Raw genomic sequence first — 12,796 nt, 5'->3', positions numbered from 1 at the left:
GTTGAAATCCCCTGCTACAACAATCTTCTCCGAACTGGGCACGCCTCTCACCACGTCCTCCAAAGCCTCCCAGAACCGCATCTTCTCCTCCCCCTCCGATCCCACATGCGGCGCATAGGCACTACACACGTTCAGGGCAAACCCCCGAATGACCAACTTAATAGTCATCAACCTATCGTTGATCCTCTTCACCTCCACTAAAAGATTGAAAAAAAAAAGTTGTTACCCGGACTAAATTCTAAACCCTTTTACCGCTAAACTAAGTCTCTCGTCTTTATCGAGGGTGTTCAACATTTATATATACATTGTAGGAAAAAATGAAATATTTTTTCATTCCTTCCGGACAGCTTTCAAGCAGAAAATAACAGAGAAATTAAAGAAAATAACAACACAGATTTAACGTGAAAAACTCTTCAATTGAAGAAAAATCACGAACCTCCCTGAAAAATATTCTCTATATGAAAATTATTACACCATGCAATACACAATATTTTTCTCACACACGCTCACTTCCTAAAATACTATTCTCAAAAAAATCTCCAAAAGAATTATCTTTAAACCTCTTTAATAGTAAAGAAGAAAAAAAATATTTTTGTGTGTATCAACAATGAAGGAGGTGAAAGTTTATTTATAACTCTCAACTTCTTCCCAACCAAAATAAATTTCTGACGTGGGAGGTTTTCTTTTCTTCAAAACAACATTAACATACACTAGTAAAACCAAAAAAGATAGTGGAGCTAAGAAGCTGACCAATATATCCAACGCAGAGAAATTGTTGGCGAACCATGAATTAAAAGCTTTAATGGAGGACGCATCTGAAACATCAAGCTGGTGATAATAGACATGCAGCCCTAATTTGTTTAAGGACTCAACTGCCTCCATTCCTCTTGCATTATTTCTAGCTGTTAGAATCACTGTCAATCCCAACTCTGCCATTCTTTTAACTATGGCAAAACCTATGCCCTTGTTTGCACCTGTCACTATTGCCACTGTCTCTTTCGACCACCATCTACATTAAAACACAAGCCTTTCTAAATTAAATAAAATCAAAGATAATTACATTTGCCAAAAGAAGATCTATTAATTATAAGGGAGGGTAACACTAAATTAATTGGATCAATGGAGGAAATTAAATTGGAACAAGCAATATTAAATTGTCACCTGGTTTTAGGAAGGGAGGAAGATGAAGAAGAGAATTCTGATTCATGTCTTGATGCCATTGAATGGGGAAAAGAAGAGAGAGATTAATTGTATATTATATATGTGTGTGTGAGTGTGAGCATGCAAAAGATTCTTTATTTTTGAATACATATCACACAGCGTGGAATGAGTAAACAAATACACGAGGATAATAAAGTATATATAATCCTTGAAAGCCGCACTGTTGCATGGTCCAAATTCTCAGAGTTAGGCAAAAAGCCTCTCGACTGCATGTGCGCTTCCCCGTTCTTAATTAGTTGTAATTCTTATCAAAAATAAATATTTTTTAATAATTATTATTTTATAAAGTTAAAAAATAATTATTAATTTTTTTATTTTTATCTATTGTCATAAATATAAAAGATATTAATATAATACAAAAAATAAAATAAATATTAAATAAAAAATATATAAAAATAATTTAATTAATTTAACATGTAATTAATATTTTTCTTTAGAAGAACGCAAACAAAAATAGGGACAATAATTTAGGAGTGGAGGAGTACAGTATTATAAATTAAATGACCCAATATTAATACTTTTTTTTGTTTATCTTTATTTGTTCACTTTTCCATTTTAGAATGTCCAACAATATATGTTTAGTTTATAAATTAATAAATAATTTTTTATTTTTATTCATTTTTCTCTTGATATTAAATACAATACATTACTCATTATATTATTTTAAAATAAAAAATTTATTATTTTTAAAGAATGATATAGTAAAATTACACATACATTTATTATTTCTTACCTTTATTATTTCTTTAAGGTAAGGTATGTACAAGATACAGTGAATAAGTATTTATGAACCGGGAGTACTTAGAAAGTTCCCAATCTGATTGGTCCACTCTCCGTGTACATCATTTATCATTTATTTCCCTTCTCGCTTTCGGTTATTTTCTTCCTCCTTCCCTTGAAAAACAAGCTAAGCAGAGGTTTATTTATGAGGTTGTAAAAATGTCACTATAGGATCGTTGTGTGGTATTTTTTTTTTCTCTCTGATATATATATATATATATAAATAAAAGCGCGAGTGGGCGGTTGGAAGCAAGCAGCTGGCGGTCGATATGCCTGCTTCCAGCTATTTGCTTGTTCCGTTATTTTACTATATCGTCCCTAATTAATTATTATATGATATTTATGTATTAAAAAATTAATAATATTTAAAAAAGTAAAATAGACATTTATGACATGGTTGTTTCAGCTGCTTCAATTGAAATTTTACTATATTGCCTATAATTAATTATTATGAGTTATCTAAGTATTTAAAAGTTGATAGTATTTATTTAAAAAATAAGGTGAAATAAACATAAAATGATAAATTAATTTTTTATGTTTTAAATCAATAACATCTTATGTGAGGTCCACTTAAAAAAATTTCACAAATACTTTTATAGCAATTTTTTTATATCACTTTTAATTAATTATTATGAGTCATTCAAGAGGTGTCGGTTTCACTATTTCAATCATAATATTTGGTTTACTCTTGAAATTATATTAGTGTCGCTTGAATTGAAATAGAAAAGAAATATCATAAATTACTATAATTAAAAACTTAAATTACTTTTAAAGTCTAAATTTGCTATCAATACCACAAAAATTTGAACAAAAAGAGTATTATAGATTAAAATAGTAAACAACTTAAAATAGTAAATTACAACGTCGAAAAAGTATTATAGATTACAATAGTTGTCGATGTCATATTAATTAGGATAAAGGAATATTGCTTGAAAATTACGTTGAAAGTCGCATAAATCATACTAATATAATTAACAACTTAAAATATCTAAAACTATATATAACAAATCTGAATGCCTTTCTCAAATATTTCATAGCATCATATAAACTGAGATAAAAAAAATAGCATATAATATTTAAAAAGTAACACATTAGGCTAGTGCTGACACGAACTCCAGTATCTAGTATATATATATTTGTGGAGGTTTCTGACAACTTTCCCAAATTACATCAAACTGTAGATATTTGTGAAATATCGTGATGTGATATAATTTATCACAGCTACTAACCTCCACAATTATATTTGGGATGTACGCTAATATCTCTAACTATAGAGAGGAACTTTAATGAGTAAGTGTTTCAGGATAAATATAAGACTAAATCCACACTACAAATTTGGTGAGTACGAGAAAAGTGAAGTTGTGGTGAGACTAAACGGGATTGTATGTGCCAAAATACAAAATATTTAGATAAAGCTAGTTAGGCTCGTTGTTCAAAGAGAATAAGAGAATGAAAGGATATGTGAAGATATCATTCATTGGATTATAACATAATGGAAAAGTTAATGTTGTTTTATACGAAAGAAAGACATATCAGAGAGAAACGTAATAAGTATAAGAATATAAAATTTATTGAATTTAATTTAGCAAAAAGGCTTTGTTTCCACCCTGAACTATACACGAAATTGTTGAGACACACCCAAACTTTAGGAGGGTCCTATTACCCCTGGACTAATTAGAACCATATTTTTGACAACCTTAGTGCCTACTTGGTACATACGTGGCACATCAGTGAATCAGCACACTGAAGGTCCACGTAGACACACGTATGTGCCACGTAGGCACTAAGGTTGTCAAAAATATGATTTAAATTAGTCCAGGGGTAATAGGACCCTCTTAAAATTTGGGTGTGTCTCAGCAATTTCGTGTATAGTTCAGGATGTAAACATACCATTTTCTCTTTACTTTATTGTATAATTTTTATCTTCAAAATTCAAAATATATTAGTTTAAATTAGTTTTAGTGGGTGAATGATTCAATTAAAAATATAAGTATAATACATATAGTTTTAATAAATAAGTTGTAACGACCCTTCACGCCATTACCTGTACTTTAATGTTTTTTTAATGTTTAAAGTTTTTTCATAGCTTCCCTAAGTCATTTATGACTTGTTGGTACTAAAAGTTTGGTCATCGGGTAGTTCATATAACTTTTAGAATCAATTTCCTGTTTTGGAGCATTCGATGTTAAGAGTTGGCTATCAGACCTAAACTTCAGTCAAAATGTTCCCGGGTTCTAATTTTAACAGTTTCGTTAGCTCTAAAATGACAATTTTATACTAGGGGGTCCTTGTTCGGATCCCAAGGCTTTCATACTCATTTTGGGATATTAGGGGGAATTTGGTTAAAAAGATCCTTTGGGCGTGGGACCAACTTTTGATTGAAACGACCTTGGATGAAAATTTCAATACCTTCATTGAGTCTAAAATGTCAAATTTGGAAGGCTATCATAGTTTGTTTGTGTACACAAGATTTTAAACGAATCTCGAGGGTCTGATCGAAAACTTGACATTTTGCTAAGTTTGCTGAAGCTAAGAATCTACTGGGGTATCCGCTTAAGAGGCCAGTTGGTCGCTAAAGCAGTAGCCACTTAAGTGACCAGATAGTCGTTTTAGTGGACAGTTGGTGTCCCTCTAGCGCTAAAGCGGTCTGCTTACTGCTTTAGCGAAGGTTGCTTAGGAGATGTTTTGACCACTTAAGCGGAGGTTGTCCATGTGAGGCTTGGCCACTTTAGCAGCACTCGATCTCTTTAGAGGTGATTGCTTTAGTGGTCATTTAGTCGCTAAAGCAGCCATCATTGGTACATCCCTATATATTTCATTTCCTATTTGGCCAAACTTATTTGTCTAAGTCTCAACTTCATTAAATCTTAGAAAACTTAATAAAATTATGGAGATCGATCCTTAGGTGTCGAAAGTGTTTTAGAGATGTTATTTGGGTCATTTTCTCACCATTATTTCCATAAGTTTTTGTTTGTTCTCTTGAGTAATTCTCCAATTATCTTTAAAACCCTAGTTTACGTTGGGCTAATTTGGGGGTCTATTTATGCTTGGATTTTACCTATTTTTAAGGATATATGATCCTTGATCTTAGAGGGACACACTGAAGATTTTGAATGTGTGATTTCACAAGCGGGTTTCACATGATATTCTTAGTTTGATATTTGACCCGAAATATGTATATGTAATATGGGTATTATTATTTTTGTTGTAATGTGTAGATTATATTTTGATAGCATTACAACGCTTGAAGGCTTCTCAAAAGGGAAAAGCTCTAGAGTAGTGGACTTTCTCGAGCTTTTGATGGTGTCCAAGTAGGCTAGACGTACTTCCCTCTTAGATTAAGCTTTATTATGACATTAGTATAGTATTATGCTAGAGTTAGGTGGGTATTTATGTCTTGGTTGGTAACTTTTGAAATTATTGATTATTTAGCAAGTCAGAGAGCTCCTTTTTGGTAGATTTTGGTCTGCCCCCTTCATATTGGACTAGATTGACACCCTAGAACTAGTTTGACCTACTAAGTACTTTGGAATAGAATTATAAGCAATAGGCTAGGTTTGGCTAGGTGCTTGTCTTAGCATAGATTTTTGGGACTAGTAGTGGGCCCTATCGATTTTTCCTTTAGGTAGTATGCTTAGTTTAGCTCTTGTATTATAATGACCCTCCAGGTCATTTTCTCCATTTCTACACCTTTCCACTATTTAGAGCTTTGCTATAGCTATCCCAAGTCATTTTTGACTTGCTGGAGCTGACATTTTATTTATTGGGTAGTTCGTTTGATTTTTAGAGATATTTTTTTATTTTAAAGTTTTTTCTTGTAAGGATTGGCTATCAGGCATTAACTTCAGGTAAACAACCTCGTATGCCAATTCTGATAGTTCCATTTTATTCAAAACATCAATTTTAGGTTGGAGAACCTTTGGTTCGGGTCTCAAGGTTTCCAAACTTATTTTGGGCTATTGGACGAATTCTGGTAAAAATGAACTTTAGGTGTGGGGCCCATATTTCATCGAAATAACATTGGATATAAATTTTGATGTCGCTGTTGAGTCTGAAATATTGAAATTAATAGGGTAGCATAGTTTGTTTGCGTTCACAAGATTCCAAATGAATTCTGAGGGGTAGATGGAAACTTGGCAAAAATTAAGCTTCAACTGGTGTATGGACTCAGCTGGTGCAGCTACTTAAGCGATGGACACTTAAGAGGCCAAGATGGTCCTCGTTTAGCCGCTTTAACAGAGGCCTGAATGCTTTAGAGGACATCGTTTAAGCTGAAGGCTAACCTGGGGAAAGGTCGCTTTAGCGACCATATGCCGCTTTAGCGGTGATCACTTAAGCAACTAAGTATCCGCTTAAGCGATACGAGCAAAAGCATTAAATTTTCCTCTTCACCTGATTTTCTCTAAGTCCCAAGAATCATAAAACCCTAGAAGGTTTACAGAATTGGGAGATTGACGCTTGGGTGATCGCAGGGTATTGGTTATCTCAAGAAAGTCATTTCCTCATCGTAATACTTGTAAGTTCTATCTAATTATTGATTTAATTCTTTGATTTTTTTCATAAACCTCTAGCTTCTTGATGGGTTGATTTTGGTGTCCTTTGAGCTCAAAATTTACCCATTCTTCAGAGTAAATGATCCTTCAGCATAAAGGAACGTGTTAATGATTTCAAAATTGTGATTTCGCAAATGGGCCCCACATGGAATTTTGACTTGATTTTGGACCTGAAGCATTAAAATTCAATATGACTATCGTTATTCTTGTATTAATATGTAGATTACTATTTTGATAGTATGGCATTATGCGGAAGCTTCTCGAAAGGGATAATCTCTAATTTAGTGGACTTTAACAGACATTCTTCAGCGTCCAGGTAGGCTAGGCTAGCTCTTCTCATAGATTGAGCTTTGTTATGATATTGGTATGATATTTATGCTAGTATTGAGTTGGAAATTCATGAATCGATGGTATATTTAGCAAAATTTGGGTTATTTAGTTAGTTAATGAACCGTATTTAGGAGGATTTGACCCATCTATCTATTACTTGAATTGAATGGCTACCTTAGGGGTTAATGAGAATTATTTAGCACCTTGTAGTGGGACATGGGACCTTAGTATAGCCTAGGGTATAAAATTATCTTAGAATAGACTTTTGGGGTTAGAAGCGGGCCCATCCGACCCAATTTAGGTCAATATCATGATTAGCTACTCGTAGACCTGAGAGACCCTCTTCTTTTATTTTATTTATGTTTTAAGCCGTAGGAAGGACTTCGGCATTTTTGGCTTGTAATTACACTAATACCATGGGTTGATATTAAGACCGATTTGAGTTCGACAATGATGATGTTAAGATCAGTTCGAGTCTGACAATGATGCTGTTAAGATCGATTCAAGTCTAACAATGATAATATTATGATCGATTCAAGTCTGATAAATGATGATATTAAGACTGGTTTGAGTCTGGCACCTATATACTATTTTTTATTCGAGTCTAGCATTGAGGAGTTATTTATGATGATTAAGGAATCGGTTAGAGTATGGTGTATATGCTATGAAAGAATCCACAGTAACAATTTCAAGGTTTGGATACTTGGGATTGTTACTGACAACACTTGTTTCTTGATTGCATCCTTCGGGCTTATGGGAGATCGGGTGGATTATTTACGCTTATTTGCGTCTCCTGGGCTAATAAGGGTCCAATTAGGCTATAGTTAGTTGCTTTATGTTTTATATTATTTACTCGATTGTTTATTTTCAGCATTTGGAGCATTATTCCAGGTTTTCCTTTTTCCCTGACTTTAGGTTAATATCTCACATCTTATTGTACTTTTATTATGATTTAGCTTACTTGGCCAATGATGCCTACCGAGTACCCATTATTTTGGTACTTATACTACACTTTTGATTCTTTTCTAATGTATATCCAAGTACTAGCTGCCACTATTAACGTTCATACTAGTGATGGTTGGATTTTCGAAATAGAGTGAGCTTTTAGAGTTGTGGCCAACTTTCTTTCCTTATTCTATTTTGGATGGTTTTTCTGTTCGAAACTATTTTATATTTGACACTTATTGTACTCTTATTACTTTGTTAGAGGCTCTTGTACTTACCTTATAAGGTCGTTGGATATCTTACTCTTTCTCCTTATTTATTCCTATTTATGATATTGTTCTTATATTTTTTGGCTTGTAACCTAATTAATTGCATAATTTTGGTATTTATTCTACTTTCCACCAACTATCCCATTACTTATCATTCCGATCTATGGTTTGGCTTACGTACTGTCAGGTCAAAGTAGGTGCTATCATGACTTATAAAACCAGGTTGCCGTGCCTACTGGCGGGTCAAAGTAGGTGCCATCACGACTTGTGAAATCAGGTCGTGACATAGACTTAAGAATACTTTAAGTTATGAACTTAGATTAAATATTGAACCTTGGAATTACTTAGGCAATTTAATGGACTTCACTTTGTTTTATTAACCCAAATAAAGTGAACTTTCGACTTTGTGAACCATGCACCTAGACTTGGTAGTTAATATTGCTTCTATTGTTGACTTGACCATATTACCTAGTGGTCACATTACATGGAGTTGAAGGAAATTCATAATCTTATTATTTTCGGGTGATTATGGTATATTTACTATGCACGCTTAATACTAGTTCCAGTTCAAGTCCAACATTCATGATCTTTATGCGGCACTTTATTATGAGGACATTATTCTCAATTTTGGTTCAAGTTCGTCATTTATGATTCAAAATTATTTTCAGGTATTTTGTCATATTGGGCACACTTTATGATTTCATTGTCGACGTTTCCTCCTTGTTTGCATCCATCGGGCTTATTGATGCTCGGTTAGGTTACTCCTTACATGATTGCACATTCTAGGCTTATGGGGGTCCTGTTAGGTTATTGTTTGAACATATTTATGTTGATTTATCTATTCTTGTATATTTATCGCTTCATCTTATTTTGGAGTAGTATTTTAGATATATTCCTTATCCATGACTTTAGTTTACTTTTCTCTTATTTTATTATTGCGATTTAGTTCAATCTGTCGATGATGCTCTACTGCGTACCCATTATTTTTTGTACTCATACTATATTTTTGCATCTCTTTTATGATGCAGATTCGAGTATGAGTTACCGCCATTGACACTTTACTCAGGCTTGCTTTTTGAGATCTGGAGATAGGGTAAGCTTTTAGAGCCAAAGCGTATTCTCTCCTTCTGCTATTTTTGGATAGACTTTACTTTTCTAAGAGTACTTGTATATTTTATACTATTTATTACTCTGTTCTTTTTGGATTTAGTGGCTCTTGTACCAACCTTATCATGTCATGGAATACTCTTTTTGCACATTTTCTTATTTTTTCCTATCTTCTAGTACCTTCATGATTATATATATTGCTATTTAGTTTTCTCCTTGTATGTTTGAATTTGGTATTCTTTCATCTTTCTATGGTTATCTTGTTACTTGCCATTTCAATTATGGTTTGACTTACCTAATGGCAGATTACGATAGGCGTCATCATGACTTGAGAAATCAGGTCATGACTGATATCAAAGCCTAGGTTTACTGGTGTTGTTGGTGCAAGAGCAACTATCTTATAGAGTCCCACGGATCGGTATGATGACTTCCGTAGCTTATCTTTAGGAGAATACAAGATATTCTTTAGAAAATCTTACCTTCTTTTTTATTTTGTACGATGAGTTTGTGTTGCCTTCTTAGTTCTTATTTTTTTCACTCTTTCGTAGATGGATATGACGCGAGTCAAAATCATTGAAGATGGAGAACCCAAGCCTACAACTAGGGTACCCGTTAGAGGATGTAGTCGACCTAGAGTTCGGGGTCTGACTAGAGATGCAGCCCCAGCTAGGTTTTAGACACAAAGCTTTCACCAGATCATACTATTGCTCTTGAGCCAGAATAGCTCCAGGCCATACTAGAATTTATATCTTCCTCAATTCTCAGAGATGACTTGCTTCAATTATTGGGGTTAGTAGGTGTTGCATAGTCTAATGGTGCTCAGTCAGCAGACCAAAGTGGAACTTATATGGGAGAATAACCTATAGCTGTAACTCTTAGAGTAGAGGTTCCTCTAACACCGATAGTTCTACAACCATCAGTGGCTCGGCAAGTAATGACCATCGAAGAGCAAAAGATGTTGGGCCAATTTATGAGATTGACTCTACCTAGGTTTGTAGGGGCCTCAAGTGATGATGCTTTTTAGTTTTTGACTAGTTATGAGCAGAGGCACCATAATTTGGGGTTTGTTAAGCGCACAGAGTGGATTTTAATTCTTATCAGCTATACACAACAACTAGATAGTGGTGGAGGGGTTATCTTGATTTTAGGACAACTAGATCTCTACCTATGACTTGGACTCAATTCTTTGAGGCTTTTTTGGAGAAATTCATGCCTCCCAGCATACACAATTGCCTTAGGGATTAGTTTATCAGCTTGAGGTAGGGTTTTATGACTGTGAACAAATATGAGGTGAGGTTTGAAGAGCTAGCCAAACATGACATCATGATTCTTCCAATAGAGTATGAGATTTGGTATTTTGTTAAAGGGTTGAGACTATCGCTCTACAGGGATACTCTGGGTTTGGTGGCTTTAGGTAAATCTCTCACTGAGATTGCTAATCATGGCTATACTATAGAGGAGATGGATTGCGATGCCCAAAGGGGCAATATGTAATGACCGTTTAGGTCATTTTCCATATTTCTGTAGATTTTTATCATTAGAGCAACCTATAGCTTCCCAAAGTCATTTATGACTTGCTGGGGCTGATAGTTTGGTTACCGAGTAGTTCGTTTGGTGTTTAAAGCCAATTCTTTATTTTGAAGTCTTCACTAGTTACAAATGGTCACCGAGTAAAAACTTCAATCAAATGATCTTTTATTCCAATTCTTTCTAACAGCTTCGAAATATTAATTTTAGGCTAGAAATACTCTTGGTTCGTGTCCCGAGGCATCCAGGATCATTTTTACCTATTGGTCGGAAAGTTATGAAAATGGAATATGGGTGTGGGATTGATGTTTTGACTTTTGACGGAATATTTTATATCTTTTTCTTAGGATAATTGTACATACTTAAGCAATTGATGTTGTTTTCAATACAAAATTTGAGCGTTTTTTGGGTAAAGAGTTAGTTGAAGGAAAAATCTAGAAAAATATCAGAAAAAGGTCACTGATGGTCCAACAGGCGGATCGTCAAACATGCAACGGACTGCCGGAGTGACCATCGGAGCTAAACCGAATACTCCAAGTGAAGAACTCATGCGACGGTCCAAGTGGTGGACTGTCAATCTTTCGATGGACCGCCAAGTTGGCCGTCAGGCTTAACCAGAACTCAGGCTTCCAGAAGATCCAACGACGGACCACGCGATGGACCGCCAGACCAGCGACGGTCTTCCAACATGACTGTCAGCCCTAAATAGAAACTGACATTCTAGGACCATCAGCGACAGACCGCCAGTCTTTCGATGGGCCGCCGTCCTGATCGTCAACTTGGGCGCGATTTTTATGTTTTTGAATTTTAAATCCTATGTACCTGGGAACATATAAATACCCAGTTTTAGGTTTTATTTTGTATCTTTTTAATCATATTTTCCAACGCTAAACATTATTGTGAGCAGTATTCTCTGATAAACAGCTAAAATTATGAATCTTAACATATTATTCATATTTATCTCTGAAGTTTCTAGAACAAATATTTGATCCCTTGTAAGTATTTTTTGAATCTATTTCTGAGAAATATAATAACTCTTTCCTGTTCTCCTATGAAAATGTGTGGCTAAGCTCTCATAACTAGGGTTATGGGAGCCTTGATGTGAAAAGCTGATTGGGGTTGTGAGAATGCTTGATTTCCATTATTAACTAAGGTTGCATAAACCCTTCTTCACAATAATGACCTTTCTTGGTTGCAAACTTGAAGGGTGAGCCCAAGAACATCACTTGTTCGAATAGAAAAGTGTTTGTTGGGAAAAAAAGAGGTTTATATGAAATCTAGAGGTTTTAATCTTTGGGTTAAGGGTTGATGCCTTAACGGGATCAACCCACATGAGAGAATAATTGAATAAGTTAATGTATTCATTAAGTTTGAGAGAATTGAAGGATAATCTATTCATTTAGGTTGAGAGACAAATAGGTAAATTATAGGATTCAATAAATCTTGCAATCATAGTGATTAATTGGAAGTTCAAAATAATTCACAACCCTAGCTGCTTGAACATCTCGGTAACCATAATTCTAGTTAGTCTACTCTCATTGAATTACTATTTGCAATAAAAATCACTTTCTGGATCATTCTGTGTTACAAATAACGAGATAAAATTTACAAACTTAAACTCCCTTTTTAACTTGGAAACAGTCTAGTAACAACCACAATACTTAGTGAACACAATATTCCCTATAGGATTCGACACCTAACCTAGTTGGGTTCTATATTTGACAGTGACCGCTTACTTTCTTGCAAGAGAGGTATAATTTGGGCGTATCAAATTTTGGCATCATTTTTGGGGAATACGATTGTCAATTAAGTTTGTGTTTGTTAATTAACCTTTGGTCAAGTTTCCTAAACTTTAATATTTGTTGTTTTTGTTACTAGCAGGGTAATTCTTATGTATGTGAAGTACAAAGAGGTCAGGTGAACCTTATTACCAGTACATCCGAAACCTCAGCTAATTGGCAGAATGGCAGATCCACAAGATGCTGAAAAACTAGCCGCCTTGGCTAAAGCTCAGCTTAATTAACAGAATAGCGGCCAATCGGTACATCATCCTAATCCTGATGA

General features: G+C 34.4%; 1 protein-coding gene across 1 annotated transcript in view; it reads right to left on the bottom strand.

Moving 5' to 3' along the window:
- Window positions 1-1,328, bottom strand: part of LOC107866302 ((+)-neomenthol dehydrogenase) — a 24,547-nt gene extending 23,219 nt beyond the window's left edge. Inside the window, exons 1-2 of the mRNA XM_016712419.2 lie at window positions 1,162-1,328; window positions 751-1,009 (exon numbers count right to left, since the gene is read on the bottom strand). Of these exons, the coding sequence (XP_016567905.1) occupies window positions 751-1,009; window positions 1,162-1,220 (318 nt within the window). The 5' untranslated portion in view covers window positions 1,221-1,328. The remainder of the gene's footprint in view (window positions 1-750; window positions 1,010-1,161) is intronic.
- Between the last annotated feature and the right edge of the window lie 11,468 nt (window positions 1,329-12,796).

Source organism: Capsicum annuum, chromosome 3 (genome assembly GCF_002878395.1).
Source record: "Capsicum annuum cultivar UCD-10X-F1 chromosome 3, UCD10Xv1.1, whole genome shotgun sequence".
Classification (NCBI taxonomy): Eukaryota; Viridiplantae; Streptophyta; class Magnoliopsida; order Solanales; family Solanaceae; genus Capsicum; species Capsicum annuum.
The sequence above is the reverse complement of the archived record's forward strand: the minus strand, read 5'-3'. Positions and strand labels throughout refer to the sequence as shown.